Genomic DNA, 21,805 nt, shown 5'->3' on the forward strand with positions numbered 1-21,805 from the left:
ATAGGATTGCACTGTTAGTAAAACAATTGGAAGCACATGAAGTTAATTAACCAATACCTTAACAAAGTTTTGATGCACATCATTATCTTTCAAATTGTAAATTAATCTAAACAAAATGAAATATTTTACACATTCGAGTTAAAATACTTGTTAAAATAATATATACAACTTGAGATGCTGAAGTTTTATAGTAAATCTTACTTTGCTGTTTTCGTATGCAAATATATCAAAGATACTTTGGGAAGATATATTTTATCTCGGTCCGGGCTGTCAAATCCGCCAGCCAGATACGTCACACGCTGGCTACACCCAGTTTAGCAAAGGGGGGAAAGTCGCTACGTGGCTGTGGCGAAGCGAGTTTGACATCCCTGATCTAAGTTATTAATTGAGTGGGCTATTAAATGAGTTGTAGGTTCTGCATGTTAGATCCTCTCCTGCATTAGCTGTGACGTGAGATTTTTTTTTACAGTGCAATCCTATTCCTGTCTACTCAGAAGCAAGTCCTAATGATTTCAGTGGGACTTACTCCCAGGTAAGTGTGTATAGGATTGCAATGCTAGTATCGTAGAGTTCCCTAGGTTATGCCAGCAGCAGTAGCCGCAGCAGTAGTAGAGCTTCTGTAAAAGCAGTCATTTCCATCTTTCAGGAGCCAGATTTTATTGATGATATAGAAGAAAAAACTCCTATTAGCAATGAAGTAGAAATGGAATCAGAGGAGCAGATTGCAGAAAGGAAAAGGAAGATGGTAAGTTGGGAAGCTAGTAGCCGCTTAAAGCTGTCAGTAAAGATGAGTGACAGTTGCTCTTCCCATGCTAATCATTGCTGCCTCTCCTAGGTACTTAGAATTTGAGAATATTTGAAATCTGCTCCTTGATATGTGCTAATTCTATAAAAACCTTTGTGTGTGTGTGTGTGTGTTTCTGTTTTTTTGGTTTCGTGATTTCTGAAAATAGTTGTGTATATTTTCTCAAGAATCTATTTTTCTGAATTATTTCTTGTATCTGTTGCACTATCCTCTGAAAATATCTCCTGTAGTTTGACTTTTATTTTAATCTATCTTGGTTGCCACGGTGATAAGGAGTTCTCTGTTTTCAAAACTAGTTATGAATATATTTCTAACAATAATAGAAAAGAAACATCGCTATAAAGACAAGAGTCCTTAAACATGAGATACCAGATACTTGTCTTTTAATATGTTGAACAAACATGCTGAATGTTGTTTTATTTAGTGAAATACAGAACTCCGAAGATAGACTGAACAACTTAGATTTTAACAGGAGACATGTATTTAGAAAGAACTGTGAAAACGAGAAAAAGAATATTTCAATAGCAATGAAGTAAAATTGAAGCAGTTTTTTAAGCATCTTCTTTAATCTTTAATCATTTAAAGATTAAAATGGTTAAAATAATTTATTCCATGTGATAGCTACTTGAATATTAATTTATTTTTGTAGTGATCTATATACATACAAGTAGGAGGTATTTTTAAAAACTATTTCCATCTTCTTTCTTGCCCTCTGGGTGAGTCTATTACAGAGCCTGGTGTGTATACCTTCTGTTTTTCTTTCCCGTTTAAATTCTCTTCTCACAAAATTAATTAATCCTTAATTGTTATAACAGGTTTTTTTTCCTAAGCTACTCTACATAATACTTAGTGCTTTTCTGCTTAAAGATGTTCCTCCTATTTTAAACACTGAGTTTATAGCCAAACCCTTTACCCTCTTCAGCCTATCTTTTCAGGAAATATATATTATCTATCATAGTGATCTTAAAATCTTGACCACTGCCCTTCCTTTCCATTTGCTCTCCAGTTTTAGTATCTGCTTTAGGATACTAGTAACCATCATTGCTTCCTCTTTCTGTTCAGTAGCTAAAGCATTTGCCTTGTTTTAACTGTTTTCTTTCCCTTTCTATTTAAAATTTGCATATATTAAATATTTTGGTACTGTGATTGATCCTCATAGTTTTTCTGTATGCACTAAATTATTTACCATTACAAATCTGTAGCTAACTCCCATAGCCTATGACTTCGTTGCTGTCGGGTCCTTGCATCTTTTGCTTCTTTATTGTCTGAAAGATCAGCTTCAGTGGCATTTTATATCTGCCCTCATTTCTATTCTTGTGCAGTTTTCCTCAAAAGGAGAGAAACAAACATTGAAACATCATCTACCGGGTTAATTTTTTGGTTTCCATCTCAAGTTATCCTAATCTGAAAATAGGGAAATATTCCTGTTTTCTCCACTGTCTAATACATGTAGCAAATAAATACAGGTAGTCTCGACTTACAGCAGTTCATTTAGTGACTCTGCAAAGACACAACAACACTGAAAAAAAAGGGACTGATTAAAAAAGTGTGTGACTGCAGCATCCCCCCCATGGTCATGTGATCAAAATTCAGAGGCTTGGCACGTGTTTAAGCCGGCTGCAGTTCCCGGGGTCATGGGATCCCCCTTTGCTACCTTCTGACAAGCAGTGTCAATGGGGAAGCCCGATTCACTTCACCACCATGTTATTCACTGCAGTGATTCACTACCATTGTGGCAAGAGAGGTCATAAAATGGGGCAAAACTTACTTAACAACAGAAATGTAGGGCTCAACTGTGATCATAAGTCAAGGGGCTACCTGTATTTAATAAATGAGGCCCAAAACAAAGAAGCTGTCACCACCAGTCTTCTCAGTGGCATGAGAGTACAGATCAATCAACTTCCATTTGGCATGATGGGTTATAAGGCCAATTGCAGGAGGAAGATGACTAGAAAAGAAGTTTTAAGAACTTCAGCTTTCAGTGTTTGATTCCGCTCACGATACATAATGATCTCTCATAGTTTATAGAAACTTGGGACTGTGTAGGGCATAGCAGCAAATGCACTTTCCCTCCACACTCTTATAATTGAAATATAAAGATGACAAAATAGATATTTCTTCAGCAGAGGGGAGAGAACCACTAAATTAAAGCATCATGTCAAGTTTGGGTGGTAACTCTTTTGAACTTTGGCTTTTCTTCCCATACCTGCTGAGTTGAAGCCATCAAATAAAAGATGCTACCTTGCACTTTAAAAAACAACAACAAAGAATAAGAGTTACTATAAGTAACTCTACTCATGCTTTTTCTCAGTTTGTTTATCTGCAAGGAGAAATCTTATGATCATGGAAAGCAACCAACACATCGGATTTCCCACACACACACACGCATAAATCTAGTAACTTTCTCCTCCAGTGCTGCAACTTTTCCCTTCTCAAAAAGTTTGCAATTCCCAGACCAGATTTTGTAAGCTGGAAAAAAAGGATGGACCATAAAATAATTAAGAAAGATGGAAGCTAGAGAAACCGAAACTTCCAATAGCAGTTGCTGGAAATGCTTCCTCCTATCTGAAAGATCAACTTGCTCACCTTAAGAATCTTAGAAGATTTAGGTGATATAAGTAACAACAGAACTATCAAAGCAGGCAGACGAGGAGTAAAAACAGAAAGCAGTTCCTGTTGCTCATGTATCTACAGTTGCTGGGGGAATTCACAAGTGATGTCATAATCCTGTCAACCAATAGGAAGATATTTCCAAGACTTCAGTTTCCAGCCAATTTTTAAAGTAGATTTTAATAAAAAGATTAGCTGAACAATTTCTAGCGTTGTGAAATATAAGAGAAATCCATATTAACGGTAGAAGCTGAGTATGTATGGCCGTTTGGGTAATATTGGCACTTGAATCAAATCAATACCTAAGATTGCATTCAAGGATGTATGAAACAATACACGTGCTAGAATCTTCAGGAAGCATTTTTGGATCTGTATATTCTGTGGCAACAGGAGTGGGAAACTATCTCACAGGTATTGGCTCAGAGTTATCAAAATGGAGGCTAGAAAACTACTTAGTTAGGGCTATCTAAACTGATCATGTATAGAAAACTTTGAACATCCTGTTGCCATCAACAGCGATCCAAGTATTATTTCTAGAGGATATTTTTATTGTGTGTATGAAACAAATATATCAGAAGACCAAAAGGGCAAATAGTTGTCCAAATAATGGGGTGAAGTGCTACCTTTCATAGGATTCCTCTCTAAGTGGACCATTGGTTGGGCTGCTGTCACGGACCCTGTGACAATGTCATACATGAAGTAAAATGTTTTAAGGTAGCCATATGAAGGCTGGGCTCACTCTGGAACCACAGTGGAGGCAGATTTATCTGTTCTGGTCATAACTCCAGCTGTCTGGATTATTGGCAACTGAGGGAATGGTGTGTGGTGGATACTTGCTGGCAATAAAGAAAAATAAGGCAGAGTTCTGACTGGTTGCTGAGATAAAGAGAAATGAGCATTAAGGTACAGGTAGTCTTCAACTTACGACCACAATTGAGTCCAAAATTTCTGTTGCAAGTTGTTAAGTGAGTTTTGTTTCATTTTCTGACTTTTCTTGCCACAGTTATTAAGTGAATCCCTGCGGCTGTTAAGTTAGTCACACCGTTGTTAAGTAAACCTGGCTTTCCCCATTGACTTTGCTTGTCAGAAAGTCGCAAAAGGGGACTGTGTGACCCCGGGATGTAACAATCGTCATAAATGTGAGGCAGTTGCCTAGCGCCCAAATTTTGATCCTGTGACCACAAGGTGGCTGCCATGATTGTAAGTGTGAAAAATGGTCATAACTCACTTTTTTCAGTGTTGTCGTAACTTGGAACGGTCAGTAAACAAATTGTAAGTTGAGGACTACATGTAATTTCTGCCTGAGGTTGATAGGGCTTTAATTTCCACTGAAAAGAGGAAATGTGTTGTTGGAAACTTGTACCTCCAGGTCTCAGGTGCTCCCATCAGTATAAAACCTCACAATTCTCTTGTTCAAGTTTCACTCATCACTCAACAATTTCTGTGTGTGGTCCCTGGCCACAATGAAATTGTTATTGTCACTCTCGCAGAGGCATGCCACCATCATGCCTCCTTAGTTGAAAAATCTCAGTAGCTCAGCACTAGCTTATTTAAAGTTTTCTTCTTATCTGTGAAAAAAATGAAGAATCAGAATAAGATTCATAAACGCAGGGGTTTGGTGAGTTAATTTGTGTGCTTGTGACATCCGTAATAAACACTATTACCATAAATGATCACTTTAACGTAATGATTTATCTGACATGATGATCCTTAGAGGGCTAATAGTATACCTCAAATAAAGGAGAGGATGTTTTTTTAATGTTCAAAGAAGTTTAAATCCTAGTCATTGTAAAAGCACTATAGAAAGTTGCTCAGATATTGATAAATGCATAATTTGACCTCGTTTCTGAAGATGGGAGATAAGGTTTACTATTTATAGGTTATAATATTTTATATAATGTAGTTGTGAAGTACCAGTGCATTTAAAAATAATATATGGATTTATTCATGTAGAAAAAATGTTTCTTATTAAAACTACTTTAAATCTAAAATTAAATAACTGTTCATTTAATACTAATCCATACTGGTCCCCATCCCCGATTTCAAAATATAAATGCCATACTATTACTAGGGAACAAAATGTGGATTCTGTCAAATTGATTTTATGAATGTGACCTGTCAAGAATACTTTGAATAACTTTTTTTTTGTATTTTAAGTCCTTCAATGTATAAATTGTTTAAGCATCAATCAGTGTTATTAAATTCTTCAGACCAGAGAAGAACGGAAGATGGAAGCCATCCTTCAAGCTTTCGCCAGGTTAGAAAAAAGAGAAAAAAGAAGAGAACAAGCTTTGGAAAGAATCAGTACAGCTAAAACCGAAATAAAATCAGAATGCAGGGATACCCAGATCATCAACGAAACGGAGTTTGTTCAGGTAGATACCTATGTTTTATTAAGAGATTATCTCCAGAAATTATCTTACCTGTTTTGATGCTTTTGATACATAGAGTCAAGTAGTGTTATTTCTTCATTGCTCTGTTCCTATCCCACACTTCTTGTGGCAATACATTTGGGTGTCCTCCTCTGTCTAAGCAACAATACAGTGAGATGGGCTGGGCTAAGACCGAGTGGCCAACCCAAGTCACACAGGAGTCTCTGTGACTTCAGTGAAGGCCTGAGCCTCTGTCATCTGGCCATCAAACTGGTTGCTTCATTCTAGTTCACCAACTTTTGCAGTGCTTAACATTTGCATAAGAGAGTGAATTTTGAGATTTGGAACTGTACGGGAATGCAGTCCTAGCGTTCATAATAATCGGTGGAAATAGTACTTACATAAGAGAAAGATGAAGTAGAACATAGCCCTTTTTCTTAACCACATACAAAATAAAAATACTGCCAAGGCACGGAAACACTAAAATGATCCTAATTAAGAGCAGTATTGCCAAACGTATATTTTTATGCTTCGTGTATTTTTTTCCGATTTGGGGAAAGGCGCAAAGTTTATCGCAGGTGTATAACTTTGGATTACGTGTAATGTTCAGGAACCAGCAAAAGAGGAAACTGCCACCAAGCCAACACCTGCCAAAGTCAACAGGACAAAACAGAGAAAAAGCTTTTCCCGGAATAGAACGCATATCGGGCAGCAGCGACGAAGGCACAGAACCGTTAGCATGTGTTCGGATATCCAGCCATCCTCTCCTGACGTGGAAGTGATTTCACAGCACAACGAACCTGAAGCCACCGTGATTTCCACCGAGCCTGAAGCAGAGACCCCCGTGGCTGAAATAGTTCCTGAACCTGAAGCCCCAGCACTTAATAAATGCCCCACTAAATACCCCAAAACAAAAAAGGTACGTGGGACTTCATTTCTGCTCGGTCTGAGATGAGAAGTAGCTAATAACAGTTACAAATCCTTGATTTACCGCTAGACTTGAACTCGAAATTTCTTTTTTTAAAATATATGTTTTATTAATGCATTTTTTATAAACATAAAAAGTCCCATATCTATCTGAACAGTGTGCTGTCTGGGCACAGTTAGTTTTAAGTAAAAGTACAACAATAATAATAGTAATCATAAGAAGCATATCGATATCAGACACACAGTAATAATACAATTAGTTGTATTAAAACATATGAAGAACGGTTGCAGGAACTGAGTAGGTCTAGTTGAATGAAAAGAAGGACCAGAGGAGACATGATAGCAGTGTTCCAATATCTCAGGGGTTGCCACAAAGAAGAGGGAGTCAAGCTATTCTCCAAGGCACCTGAGGGCAGAACAAGAAGCAATGGGTGGAAACTAATCAAGGAGAGAAGCAACTTAGAACTGAGGAGAAATTTCCTGACAGTGAGAACAATTAATCAGTGGAACCGCTTGCCTCCAGAAATTGTGAATGCCCCAACACTGGAAGTCTTTAAGAAGATGTTGGATAACCATTTGTCTGAAACGGTATAGGGTTTCCTGCCTAGGCAGGGGGTTGGACTAGAAGACCTCCAAGGTCCCTTCCAACTCTGCTGTTGTATTGTATTATTGTATAGTTTATCCTTGCACAATTTTAAATACATTTTTAAATTATCTTTTTAATCTTTTTAGTTTCTAACCTCTGTTTCTATTAGTTAACCATTGGTAAAGCAAGTTCCATGTTAAAGAGAATTCTGTTATTTTTCTTTTCAATGTTAATCTATTCATCTCAGTAATATTGATAATATTGTAATATTTCTTTTATAACACTTTCCTCTGTCGGCATCTCTTCATTTTTCCATTGTTGTGCAAACAATTCTTGCTGCTATTAATACATGTAAAATTATGTATGTATTCCCTTTATTATACTGTTCTGGTAATATACCCAACAGAAATATTTCTGGTTTCAAATCTGTGTGTTGCTTTTATCATTCTTTCTATCCACGTATGTATTTTAGTCCAGTATTTTATTTTATTTTTGCTTTTGAATTTGACCTTTGTTGTTGCTAAGCGAGACCATTAGTGAGTCTTGCCCCATTTTGCTATCTTTTTTGCCACAATGAACCAAGGTGGTTGTTAAGTGAATCGGGTTTCCCCAAAGGTCTGAGAAGACCTTTGCTTGTCAGAAGGTCGCAAAAGAGAATCATGGGACTCTGCAACCGTCATAAATATGAGGCAGTGATCGCTTGACCCTGGGGACACTACAATAGTCTTAAGTGTGAAAAAATATTAATCGCTTTTTTCAGCACCGCTGTAGCTGTATGTCTTTTCACTCTCTCTCTCTCTTTATGTTGACCGGAACACCAGAGTAAATGCTCTACTGATTTTTCTGTTATAGCACTTGGTGAGCGAGTGGTTAAGTGAGAAGAACGAGAAGCCGGGAAAGCCAGTGGAAAACATCTCCGAAAAGCCTCTGCGCATAACCACCGACCCAGAGGTCTTGGCGACCCAGCTGAATTCTTTACCAGGCCTCACGTTCAGCCCGCATGTATATACGACTCCGAAGCACTATATCCGTTTTACATCGCCCTTCCTTTCTGAAAAACGGCGGAGAAAAGAACCGATGGAAAGCATTCTGGGTTCCTGTAAGAAGGTAACATACCTGCTAGCCTAGGGCTATATAGAACATTTTAAAAAAAAAAACGTGATAAGTCAGTTTTCTGGATTAGGAAGTGGCAAGGGATTCCCGATAAAATTGCTTTTCGGTAGCAGCACCGAATCAGTTGTCATTCCACCATTGGGCGAAGAAGACCTTTTGTTATTTTGCCAAGCTGATTATATTAATTCTGTTCCCTAGTTTTGAGCTACAGATTATGTTTTGTCTTAATAATGACAGTATCTTAAAAACAACTTTTGTGTGAGGTGAGCTTTGAAGTGTTTTTTTCACATCGTCATCTTCCGTTTCGCAGCGTTGGTTAAAGCAAGCGATGGAAGAAGAAAACTCGGTTGTTGGGTTTTTCATCTCCTCGCCCCACGAAAGATCCAGAAGTCCTGCAGTCAACGGTGAAAGTAGAAGCCCCTTGTTACTGACCGACAGCTGTTGTTTGACAGGTGACGTTAGTGATGTATTTCACCCTTATCCCATGTTCAGGGCTGGTGTGGCTTATGGTTTCCAGACCACCAGTTGGGAGCCTCTTTCTCAAGTACCCTTTGAACAGGTTGTCCTCGACTTAGGAACCCAAAATGAGCCCAAAATGTCTGTTGCTAAAGCAAGACAGTTGTTGGGTGAATTTTGCCCCATTTTACAACTTTTCTTGCTACAGTTGTTATATGAATCACTGCGGTGGTTAATTTAGTAACACAGTAATTTAGTGAATCTAGCTTCCCTATTGACTTTGCTTGTCAGATCACATGACCCCGGGACACTGCAACCGTTATAAATGTCAACCAGTTGCCAAGCGTCCCAATTTTAATTACGTAACCATGGGGATGCTACAGTGGTTGCAAGTGTGAAAAACGGTCATAAGTCACTTTTTTCAGTGCTGTTGTAACATCAAATGATCACTAAATAAACTACTGTAAGTAGAGGACTATGGCTCAAGTACTGACAGAGGAAGGTTCCCCTCCTTTTGGTGTGTGTGTGTGTGTGTCTATATATGTATATAGGAATAGCACTTAGACTTATATGCCGCTTCACAGCCCTCTCTAAGCGGTTTACAGAGTCAACATATTGCTCCCAACAATCTGGGTCCTCATTTTACTGACCTTGGAAGGACGGAAGGTTGAGTCAACCTTGAGCCGGTCAGGATATATAGAGATAGATGATAGATAGATAAGATTAGATAGATAGATAGATAGATAGATAGATAGATAGATAGATAGATAGATAGATAGATAGATAGATAGATAGATAGATAGATAGATAGATAGATAGATGATAGATAGATGATAGATAAAGTTTGTGTGGGAAGTTTTTTTCATATATATTCAGTTTCAACTCCTGAAAGAAGGGAAATCCTCTTACCACACTGGACTTAGGACTTAATCTTCGTAAATGTCAACGTCCATAAGGCAGTGACCGTTGCATTGTGAAGGCCAGGGGCAGGACGTCACGGATTACAGCACGCCATTGATTCCGATTTAGGGCGGCTTGTTGGGCATCGGTTATTGAAAAATGGAGTGGTTGAAGATCGTGAGCCACTTGGGATATCCACGTGTTCTTTGGGGCATTTCGTGCGATTTTCCACCCATCCGGTCGCAGCGAGTTAATCGATCGGTAAGGTAATCGGCTATTGTCCATACGGCAAACGTGTCCAAACCACCTAAGTCGTTGTCTTCTTAGGTAAAGTTCTTACCACACGTTAGTTTTAAATCATGGAGCAAATGTTTAAATCATCCACAAGTGTTTATTTCTTTAAAACGATAGTTCATTTTGCAGCCAGTGACGAGTTCATGAACCTGTTCTAAATACACATTGTTTGAAACCCGCTACACTATCCGTACGACCAAGAAAAATGACTTAATTGGTCTCCTGCTTTTTCCCCCCATTGTTACCTACAGATCTGACAACGCCACTCAAAAAGCGAAGACAGTACCAGCTGCAGGACTCCACCTACTCAGAAACGTCGACGCCCACTCCTTCTCCATATGCCACGCCCACCCACCCTGATCTCTCTGCCTCGGACCCCTTGTTGCTGGCCACGCCTCCCAGAATAAAAACGGAAGATGACACCTGTAGGAATGGTTACAAACCTATTTATTCATCTGTTACTTCGGTGATTCCATGTGTCCATGGAAACCCAGTGCACTTTGAGGTGAGCCTTTGGCTACTCCGTGGCTTTACCTTGTTAGGTATAAAGCAACTGCTTAATTGCTTCAGAATAATAAAAAAAAAAACCACTTCTGTTCGTGAAGGATAAAGCTATGCAGGTATTCCTCAACTTACAGCAATTCACTTAGTGGCTGTTCAAAGTTGCAACACTGCACTGTTGTAAAATCTGGCTTACGAAAAATTTTCATAGTTATGCCCTTTGCAGCATGCCCACGATCATGTGATCAAAATTCAGCCACTTGGCAACTGGTTCATATTTATGAGCCTTTGCTGTGTCCCAAAGTCATCTCATCCCTTTTGTGACAAGCAAAGTCAATGGGGAAGCTAGATTCACGACGACTTCACAATCAGGGTTACTAACTTACCAACTGCAGCGATTCACTTAACTGTGGTCATTAAACAGAAAAGTCGTCAAATGGAGCAAAACTCACTTAGCCAATGCCTCACATAGCGACATAAATTTAGGCCTCAGTTGTAGTCATAAGTCCAGGATTACTTGCAATACTGTTACCTTTAGAAGCCTATGAAAAATGTTCCTAAAGAGGAAGAGTGGATCATGGCCCCATGTCCTGTTTTTAGGTTTCATACTCGGTCAGCTCCTGCAATGCAGTCAACCCTTAACTGAATAATAGGTAGCTTTACACAATTGAAGAGAAATTATTTCGTTCCTTATTTTCAAAAATCATCGGAATGATTTGGTTCTGCAGTTTTTAAACATTCCTTTTTTTTTTTTTAACTGCAGAATATTTCTTCACCTGACAGTTCTCCAGAAGTGAAGAGGCGAACATTTAACCAAGAGGTAAGTTTGTGTGGGGCGTTTTTTTTTGGTCTGCTTTGTAAATCCTTATTCTACACTGTAAATTCTTAGAATGTAGGAATACACATTTGCAGACAGTAAATCATAAGAGATAAGAAAAGATATGTGAAATCCTGATGAATCATTAATAGTTCCTAGGGTCTAACTTCCTACTTTCACAATGTAAATAGGATTTTCTTTTAAAAGAAAAAAGTTGATGGAATGTACATAAAGTTTAATATACTAAAAATAAAATAACAGATATGCAATCTAGATATGGCAAAGTGTTTAGACACTCTTGCCTTTCAATGTAATTCATAAAGAATCCATCTGGTGTCTTCCATCTCAGGTTCAATTAATCTCAATACAATTAATTGGAATAACTAACTTTCGCTATTCTTCCAGAACTTTTCAGTTCTTCGGAATGTTTATAGTCCCCAGCTATGATTCAAAGATTGTTTCAGAAAAGCAGTTTAAAAAGAGAACAACGGGAATATGAAAAATAGAATAACGTGAAAGAACAAAGAGAAATAAAAACATAGGAGTGTCTATACGAACACACCTGTACCCTTAAGGAAAAACTCCCACATTTTCTAGATCTTTATTGAATAGAGCTACAAGTTAGAATATTAAAAATAAAAATTGCATGATAGGAAAGGATGAAGAGAAATAAAAACCTGGGAGTGTTTATAGTAACACACCTATAACCTTATGGGAAAAACCTCACATATTTTATAAATCTCCATTGAATAGATCTACAAGTTCGCTTTAAAAGCGAATCCAGAAAAAATGAAACTCTACATTAAAAGCAACTAGCGGAATAGTTACCACGAAGAGACCTTTTATTTAGGCAAATGGTTTTTACACGATTTCCCCTAAGTTGTCCCCTCCACCATCTTTTTTTGGACAGGGTTACGAACGTTCCTGCTCCTCCATGCTAGCGCTCAATCCGTTCAGAAATGCCAGCCTTACGGAGATATGCCTGCAAGAGATCAAAACGATTGGCTACTCCAGTCCCAGGAGCAGGTCCGATGGCCCCCGGCAGTGCTCGGGAGAAAAAGAGAGCCCCTCTGCCGAGCTCCAGCTGGGACTTGAAGTCATCGAGCAAAGTGCACTGCATAAAACGCTGGACGCTCCCTGCCACAACCGGACTGATGCAAACAGCCAACTGGAAACGGCTCACTGCGGGCGGGGACCAGTGTATCCAACCTGGATCAACAGTCCCGACAGGACAGGTGTCAATTTCTCCATGAATTCTAATTTGAGAGACTTAACTCCTTCGCACCAGTTAGAAGTCGGTGGCGGGTTCCGAATCAATGAGTCAAAGTGCCTGATTCCAGACGATGCTCGGGGCATGTTTGTGGAAACGCCCGTGTTTTGTACTTCTGAAGAGGGACTCGCCACTAGTTTTGGAAGGACGGCCAACAGTGACAACATGATGGATGGCAATTGCACACCCCAGAATCCTCCCCAAAAGAAAAAGGTACCAACTCAAGTGGAAGTTTTAACTTAAGGCGCAAGACAACACTAGGAAGGCATTTCCTTCTTGTCCATAAATTTATATTCTTAACGATTTTTCAAAGGCTTTAGTGTAGGTGCCCACTGGGAAACTGAATCAATTTATGGACTAGCAAGTTTAATTTTCACTATCGGAGGCAAATATTTCTGTAGACTTCAATTGTGCCTTTTTATGCTTCTCCAAAGCCACAGGAGTAGATAAATATAAAATGAAGGTATACAGGTAAGTCCTCCTCGACTTATAACCACAATTGAGCCCAAAGTTTCTGTTGCTAAGCGAGACATTTGTTAAGTGAGTTTTGCCCCGTTTTACAACCCTCCTTGCCACAGTTAGTCACATGGTTGCCAAGGGAATTTGGCTTCCCTGTTGACTTTGCTTGTCAGAAGGTCGCAAAAGTGGATCACATGACCCCAGGACACTGCAACCGTCATAAATATGAGACAGTTACTAGCTGTCTGAATTTTGATCACGTGGCCCTGAGGATGCCTCAGTGGTCGTAAGTGAAAAACGGTCTTGGGTCACTTTTTTCAGTGCCGTTGTAACTTTGAACGGTCACTATAAACTAATCGTTGTAAGTCGAGGACTACCTGTAGTTGGAGGTTGGAAGCTGATCATCTACAGCACTGGAGCAGCTTAGTCTGAAGTAAACTTGTGAAGGGAAATGTCCATAACGTGATTAGGGATGCAGTGATGTGACATGGGGTTCATGTCAATTTGAAGATGGATTGCAAGTGACTTTTTTGAAGTCTGTTGTAATGTCGAACAGTCGTTAAGCAACTGGTCATAGGTTGAGGACTACCTGTCGGTGCTTCATAAGCAGAAATTTGTACATTAGTAGAAAAGCAAGCCAATGCCAATGTGTGAAATATTTTTAAATTAATTTGTGAGGCTTGGTGCTTTTAGAATACTACAATGAATTCGTTGGCATATCTATGGAGATTCTCGGTCATCCAGGTCATAGTTGTCCCCAAACTGCTTTTTCAAAACGCAGCCAGGCTTCGTTTTTCCTTCAGTCCTTCTTCAGAACTGAGGAAGCTTCTTGGAGAAGCGAAACCTCTTCAAGGAAAAACCAAGTCCAGTTGCCTTTTGAAAAAGCCCCTTTGGGACAATGAATCGGCCTGTTATTCGGACGGTCAAAGAAGACAAAATAAAATAAGCTCTATGATGATTGTGACAAAAACTGACAGAGAGATCATTTTTACCCTCTTTTCAAAATCGTGCCGCCATTACAGCGCACAAGAGCCTTTTGGGGCTTTATCACATTTTCCTTTTTGCTTCTTTCCTAGGTGTCACTTCTGGAATACCGCAAGAGGCAGCGAGAAGCCCGAAAAAGCGGCTCTAAAGCAGAAAACTTTTCTCTCTTGAGCATGTCGCCTCACGCGGCCGGGGGAGGAAACAGCAGCGCTGCTACCGATGGCTACAACAGCGGCGAAAATGGGGAGCAGCCGGAGCGGGAGCCCACTGCCAGCCTCCCCGTCTCTTTGCCAGCCACGGAGCACAGTGCCATGTCAGAAGAGGCCGAAAACTCTGCTTCCGTAAAGGAGGCGTCGGGGGAAAAGAGCGATCCGGAGGGCCAGTGGTAAGTCCTTTGGCAAAGTCACCACGGAGAGCTCTCTCGGTGTTGCAAAATACGATCAGTAGTAGCCAAACCAAAATCCTGCCAGTAGTAGCTAAACCTTCAAGCGGTGCCGGAAGCTGGTTTCCCAATGTGCTCTTTGCTTTGGTTGATTGAGAATACAGCTCGTCCTTGACTTATGACCACTATTGAGCCCAAAATTTCCGTTAATTAAGTGAAACATTGGTTCAGTGAGTTTTGCCCCATTCTCCTATGACAGCGTGGAGACAGCAGCCAGTAACCAATTGGACTGAGTCTACACTTGTGATGTCATCGAGCCCTGGTGACTCCTCCCAGTTTAGACTCAGTCCAGCCTGGACTACCTGTGAGAATTGCTCTCTCCTCTTTAGATTTGCTCTCAATTACCTTCATTGGCATTTTTCAAAATTAATAAAATTGATTTGAATATATTTTCCTTTTCCCCCCTTTCCTGCTCTATTTGAACGGGAGATTCAAAACTGCCTTCGGGCTTCAGCTTAGCTTGCCGGTCTGCCTCACGCCCATGAGTTCCCTCCGGGACAATGTGAGCCACACGGTTGTTAAGTGAATCTAGCTTCCCCCGTTGACTTTGCTAGTCGGTAGGTCACAATGGCCCCAGGACACTGCAATCGTCATATATGTGAGTCAGTTGCCAAGCATCCAAATTTTGATCACATGACCACGGGGAAGCAGCAACGGTCACAAATAGAAATCAGTTGCCAAGCGGCTGAATTTTGAGATCGCGATCATAGAAAGGCTGCAAAGGTCGTAACTGAAAAGCGGTCATGGGTCAATTTTTTTCAGTGCCGTTGTAACTTTGAACGGTCACTGAATGTTGTAAGCCGAGGACTACCTGTAAATCGCTTTGAGAAATGTCAAAGTAAAATTAGTCCGCATATAAACTGAACAGACTTATGAATCTTTTGGATGTTAATAGATAAGGGGTGTCAAACTCACCGCCCGCGGGCCAGATAGGTGCTTAGACCTGGCCCACGGGGCCTCCCTGGAAACAGCAAAGGACTGGCCCATGGTGCCTCGGCCAGTGAAAACGGGGTCTGGGGGTCCGCATGCGCCCCCCCCCCCCCTGAGCGCCCCTGGGCCCTGTTTTCACTGGCAGAGGGCTAGCAAAGCAAACTAAAAACAAATCACAAGGAGCAATGTTTCCCCCTTTTTCATTTGAGCATGCAAGGAGGGATGGGAAAAGAGAGAAGGAAAGGGGAAAGACAAAAGAATGGAAGGTGGGAAGAGAATATGGAAAGAAAAATAAGGGAAAGGAGGAAGGAAGGAGAAAGCAGAATGAAGGAGGGGAGATTATTTTGAGAGTGAGGGTCTGAGGGAAGACCTGTCTTAGCATTTGGCCACCACAGGTGCCTCCCAACATGAATTACGTTGAGCTGGCCATGGCTACCCTCCCACCTCCCAGGTAAAACACAACCTTCATGCAGCCCACAAGGAAGTTTGACGCCCCTGTAATTGACTCTCAGGTCTGTTTTACCTCTGCAATCTAGCGGAATTTAGGCTGAATAGGGCAAGAGCGGTTTTTGTATGTGTCAGATGATTGGTGAACTTATTCTGAGTGCAAGAAACAACTCAAATCTTAATACTTTTCTGAGGTCACTTATTTTTCAGTAGTGTCAGTTGTCTTAATCACTGGTGGTTCAGACCCGTTTCTCCCTTCTTGCAATGTTTCAGTGAACACTTTGCTGTACACATCGTGGCTTTAAAAACTGGGCAGTAGTTGAATCTGTGTAACTCTGCTCTGGAACCAGGGAGCTCCAGGCTTAATTCTCACACCAGTCACTGCTTGCACTGGAAAAGCTTCTCCCACTTTAAAAAAAAAAAATTGAGTTGTTTGCCGGCTGGTTGGGATTGATCAAGTCAAGTTAAATCCAACCTTTATTATGGCAAATACCAGCTCAGGGAGGGCGGGAGGCAAAGAATTACAAAAGCATAAAAGGTAACATAAAAGTAAAAAATAAATTACATACAGAAAAGCTAAACGCATATAAAAACAAAAACCTAAAAAGAATTTAAAAACGGCGACAGACGAGGCCGAGAAAGCTGGGTTGAAACGTCTTCGTGTGTAAGAAGCCAGCATTTAAAAAAATAATAAACCTCCTTGTTGCTCCAAGATGTCCTTCCCTGCTATTAAGGTTGCTGGTTATTTCCACCATAGGCAGATGGTGTAACACCCAAGTCAAGTTTCAGTTATCCTCTTAGCCAATTCCTCAGGATATTCCATCCTGCACAACTCATCCTGCCTTTGTTTGAGTAGCTGGTTGCAGCAAGACCTCTGTTTTGGCCCGGGGGCTCTCTTCGGCCAGCCCCTGCGTGCCAGCCTTCCCTTGGCACAGGCCAGGGGGAAAGGCACCGTCTGATGGTTCCCAGAGAAAGGGGAAGGAAAGCAACTGCTCTCGTGATCAGCAAACAGCGCCACCAAGCTGGTCAGCAGTACATCCAATTGCCCCCCCTTGGGGCTCTCTAGGAAAGTAGCCTCCAACCTTTCCGAATTTGCTGCCTGGCAGGGGGGAGGGAGAAGGAATGGTTGTGTGTGAGCGGTGCTCTCACCCGCTGCTTATGTAAGTGGAGCTGCTTCCGCAGCCCGGTTCCAAATGGCCACAGCCTGATGGTAGGCCACCGCTTGGAGTTGGGGGCAGAGAGAGAAATAGGATCACCGCATCACTCTCAATCTTCCTTTAATCGAGTCCTTGCTGGACTTACCTGCCTACTTTCTTACTTGGGGCTAATATGTGCCGTGCTACAGATTTCACCAGTATATTTTTTTCTTAAATCCAGGTGGCTGTTTCGTTCAGTCCCTGAGCCATTATATAATTCTTACACTGAGGACTCCACATGAGTTTATCTGGATCCTGTGCCATGTGAATTGCTGTGGGGTTCACCCACCATTCCTCTCATGACTTCCTTTGCATCCCACTGTTTTTCCCACGAGGACGCACCCAGCAGAATCTCCAGAAACCAAAGACCTTGTAAAATATTTCCCTGCCTTTGCATTTTAATCCTTGTAGAATATAAATATTCTACGAACACTAAACTATAAGCCACCAAAATGTTTTGAAGCACCTTCACACCCAGTCAAGGTAGCAAGGGAGCTGAATTAAAGTTGCCTTTCATATTTGTTGTTAAGAAGCAAATTACAAATTAGAATTTTGTTTTTCTTTTAAAGGACCTCTTCGACATCAGTGGAGCAAGTGAGAGAGCGAAGTTATCAGCGAGCGTTGCTTCTTAGTGATCATCGGAAAGACAAGGATTCTGGTAAAATATCACTTCGTTGCTTCTGATCACACTCCCGTCTTTTAGAGCAGCTCTTTGTTGCTGAGCCCTGGTGGCGCAGTGCTTAGAATGCAGTATTGCAAGCTAATTCTGCCAGCAGTTCGATCCTGACCGGCTCAAGGTTGGCTCCGCCTTCCGTCCTTCCGAGGTCGGTAAAAGGAGGACTCCAATTATTGGGGGGCCGTGTGCTGACTCTGTAAACAGCTTAGAGAGGGCTGTGAGGCACCATGAAACGGTATATAAGTCTTCAGTGCTGTTGCGAGTAGTGCTATTATTTCTGGTGATCTGTTTTGATTAGTGGCAACTGTTCACCGCACACACTATTAATGGATGTTAGGACAATGGTGTGATGCATAAATAAAAGTTCAATCTGTCCCTTCCTCCCTGCCCCCCACCCCCCCAAATTTCTTAACAGTGTCCAGATCCAGCAATCTTTCTATTTATAGACTCTCGTTTGTTACAGAAACTGATCCTGAAAATCCAGAGCCAACAAGTGAATGCCCATCCCCAGATACTCCTCTGAAGACCTGCAAGAGTCCTCTAAAACCAAGCAAGGTACCCTTTCACACATGATCGAGTTTCCGGGTGGAGGGAGGGAGGGGGAGAGAGAGAGAGATCGGATTTTATTACTCTGCTTCTGCTGAATGGTCATTTGACAAATGTCTCACCATCATAAATTTGGGCCCAATGGTGGTCGGAAGTCGAGGACTCCCTGTATTTCAAATACTACAGAATGTGCCTGCTTTGTTTCTAAGTAAGATTTCAAAAATGTTTAGTTGTTGAAATGACATTGAAGCCATTATCCTATTAATGCCATGTATTGAAGTGATCTATTAATACCAATTAAATATTACCTTAATTGTTTTTTTTTTTTTAAAGAATTAGGTAGCTACCTTAATATAAATATACCTTGCTCATTCACCAAGAGACGTGACATTTTTGGGCTGCAAAATGAAAGAGTCGACAAGTTTTAAACGAGTTCTTTAAATGTTAGTTAAAGCTATGACTTTTTTTTCCAGAAGTTTTGATTATTTATGTATAGTTCACAGAACAGAGATATTGTTTCTTTCTTTTCATGAGGTTCAAAAAGTTTTTCAAAAAAAGATGTAGACACCAATTGTCATCGGACATGAGTGTGTTTTAGACCAGGGGTCTCAAACCTTGGCAACTTTTAAGACCTGTGGACTTCAACTCCCAGAATTCGTCAGCCAGCTTTGCCAAGGTTGGAGACCCCTGTTTTAGATAACCGACGGGCACTTACGCTTCTTTCTCTCCATACAGATTTCTTCTTCACCAAATCCTGTCGTTCCTGTTCAGTCACTTGGAAAAACGCCCACGAAGCAGGATTCCCAGTGGGAGAGTGCAGGAGACACTCCTGGGGCTGACAACACAACTCACCCCAAACCAGACCAGCAACAGAAACTGCTGTCCAACAACGCCGAAGCACTTTCGAAACCACCTCCCCCATCCCAGCCCCTCCTGCGCAGCAGCACGGCTGACCCGCTCTCCCAGAAGCCGCCTCCGGCACCGCCGAAACCCCCTTGCCCCACTTCACCCCACGTAGAAAACCCTCCCAAGCCCTCCACCCCCCTCACTCCGGCTCAGCATGGCTACCTGTCGCCAAAGCCTCCTTCCCAACCATTAGGATCACCATACCGACCTCACCACCCGCCGTCTCCTCAGGTGGGGACGCCTCAGAGAGACTCTCACCGGGGGTTTTACGCCGCCACCCAAACTCTCCAGCCTAGCGCCCAGCAGCCGAACACCGGGACGTTATTTCCCCCAACCTCTTCGGTCTCTTACAGTCAGTTTCATCAACAGACTCTGAACGCTGCCGCCCCGCCTCCCCCTCCCCCTCCGCCACCTTCCTCCACTTATTATCAAAACCAGCAACCCCCCTCAGGAAACTTTCAAAATTACAATCCGATCAAAAGCATCCCGTCCCAACCAAACGTCTTTCCCTCTGGACCAAACCAAGCCCTCGCCGGCACCGCCTGTCAGCAGCCCGTTTCGGGCCACCTTGTCAACAGTGGACACTTCCTGCCATCTCCGACGGCCAGTATTCATCATCAGAGCTCTGTGGTGGGGGCGCCCCCGCCTCCACCCCCTCCCGCCGCTCCCGGACCACACCTCGTGCAGCAGCAAAACCCGCAGCACGCCGTAGCCCACGGGGTGAGTCCCGTGCATGCCGTGGCCGCCGGTTCCCACATCCATTCTCAAGCTGCCAGTCAACACCTGCCTCCGCCACCGCCGCCTCCTCCGGCCCCCCTCCCTCATCACCTCCCTGCTCATCCCACCACAGCCCATCAAGGTTTGCAAGCACAACACCAGCACGTAGTCAACTCGGCCCCGCCTCCGCCGCCCCCACCACCACCTTCCAATGTATTAAGCTCCAGTCATCACACGGCACCGGCCCAAGGACTACATCACCCATCTCACCAAGGCCCCTCCCCTTTTCCTTCAAGCGCTCATTCAACAGTGTCAACTTACCCATCACAGCCGCCGCATCATCCCCCTTTGGGAACCGGACCTCAGCATCAGCCAACTGGAACAGGGCCGCACTGTCCGCTCCCCGGCCAGGGTTCACACCTCCAGCCCCAAGGACCAACCAGTATTGCCACCCCTACGGCGTCCGGGTTCTGCCCTCATCCTGGCTCTGTGTCCCTTCCGCATGGCGTACAAGGACCTCAGCAGGCATCTCCGTTGCCCGGGCAAATACCTATTCACAGAGCACAGGTGCCGCCGACGTTTCAAAACAATTATCATGGTTCCGGGTGGCATTAAAAATGGAGTCCCCCTCAACTCCCCCCCCCTTCCCTTCCTCCTCGCTTCTAAACATTTTAAAAATGTTCTGTAAAAATCTGTATATTTCATATGTACCTGTTCAAGGTACTTTTTAAAGCTTGTACATTATACTTTGTATAAAAGTGAACACCAGTGCGCGCGTGCTTTTCATCGTATTCTTTCCAGTTTTTGCTTTTTCAAAGGAAAAAAAAAAATCCCTAAAACCGTGCGGCGAAAGCCGCCGGTTTCTTTTAGGTGGTTTTTTTTTTTAATTATTATTTTGTACATGAACATTCCAGCTCCGTTTGTTCTGGCAGTAGATTTGTTGCTGCATAACTTTTAAATTTTATCGTTGCAGTTAAAAATTCATTTAGTGAATGTTTTCTATATTTACTTTTTATACATATGTAATTAAAAAAGAAGTAGTACACGGCTAAGTGACGGCACTAACAGATTTTTTTCCCCATCTGTCAACAGTTTTTGTGTGCATATAGTAGAAGGCGCAATACAGATTTCTTTTTTTTATATAGTTTGGTGTGAACATGGCTCCTTTATTTTCAATACTTCTTTTCAGACATTGTAATTTAATGTATAGATTGTTTCTAATGTCTCTGACAGGTGCTGTAAATACTGTTCCTTTTGCGTGTAAAACTGCTTAATGCTTCTCATTTGATATAGTATTGTACATACAAGTCTTTTGCAAAAGTGTGTGATCTTTGTGAAAGTAGTACAGTATATGAACTTTTAATTTTTTTTTTAAATATACTGTCACATTGCAGCACTGGTTGGGCATTTTAATTCATGTTAATAAATCACAATTATGTCAGTTTTAAACCCTCTCGTTTTGCTAATTTGCTGGTTTAAGAAAATGTACGTTGAAACGGTGTTGTGGGAGCCTTAGCTGCTCCTCAGCGGACTGAACCTCGGCCCAAAGGATGCTTGTAATCACTGAGCCGGTTAGTCTGTTAATCCACAGGATGAAATTCGGAAGAAATTTAACAACTGGCAGCCATATTTTTTTCCTGATAGTTACATCAGTTAATTAGTGGAACAACTTGCCACCAGAAGCTGTGAATGCTCCGATACTGGAAGTTTTTAAGAAGAGATTGGACAACTATTTTTCTGAAATGGCATATGGTCTCCTGCTTAATTAGGGGGTTGGACTAGAAGACCTCCAAGGTCCCTTCCAACTCTTGTTTATTCTATTCTCTACTCTTACGCTACTCTAGTATCCAA

At 41.8% G+C, this 21,805-nt stretch overlaps 1 protein-coding gene across 9 annotated transcripts in view; it reads left to right on the top strand.

Annotated features, from left to right (window-relative positions):
* Positions 1-21,403, top strand: part of KMT2E (lysine methyltransferase 2E (inactive)) — a 56,948-nt gene extending 35,545 nt beyond the window's left edge. For 6 of the 9 annotated variants that reach the window (XM_087722295.1, XM_087722297.1, XM_087722298.1 and 3 more), the window contains 13 exons: positions 470-532; positions 647-745; positions 5,626-5,790; positions 6,398-6,706; positions 8,153-8,407; positions 8,724-8,865; positions 10,315-10,568; positions 11,328-11,384; positions 12,292-12,864; positions 14,187-14,479; positions 17,679-17,767; positions 18,249-18,340; positions 19,067-21,403. In XM_087722295.1, the coding sequence (XP_087578421.1) occupies positions 470-532; positions 647-745; positions 5,626-5,790; positions 6,398-6,706; positions 8,153-8,407; positions 8,724-8,865; positions 10,315-10,568; positions 11,328-11,384; positions 12,292-12,864; positions 14,187-14,479; positions 17,679-17,767; positions 18,249-18,340; positions 19,067-20,569 (3,894 nt within the window). In that variant the 3' untranslated portion in view covers positions 20,570-21,403. The remainder of the gene's footprint in view (positions 1-469; positions 533-646; positions 746-5,625; positions 5,791-6,397; positions 6,707-8,152; positions 8,408-8,723; positions 8,866-10,314; positions 10,569-11,327; positions 11,385-12,291; positions 12,865-14,186; positions 14,480-17,678; positions 17,768-18,248; positions 18,341-19,066) is intronic. The other 3 variants (XM_087722300.1, XM_087722299.1, XM_087722301.1) reach the window with 3 other exon arrangements.
* The last annotated feature ends 402 nt before the right edge of the window (positions 21,404-21,805 follow it).

Source organism: Thamnophis sirtalis, unplaced genomic scaffold (genome assembly GCF_051295495.1).
Source record: "Thamnophis sirtalis isolate CommonGarterSnake01/CBP01778 unplaced genomic scaffold, rThaSir2_p1.2 scaffold_9, whole genome shotgun sequence".
NCBI lineage: Eukaryota > Metazoa > Chordata > Lepidosauria > Squamata > Natricidae > Thamnophis > Thamnophis sirtalis.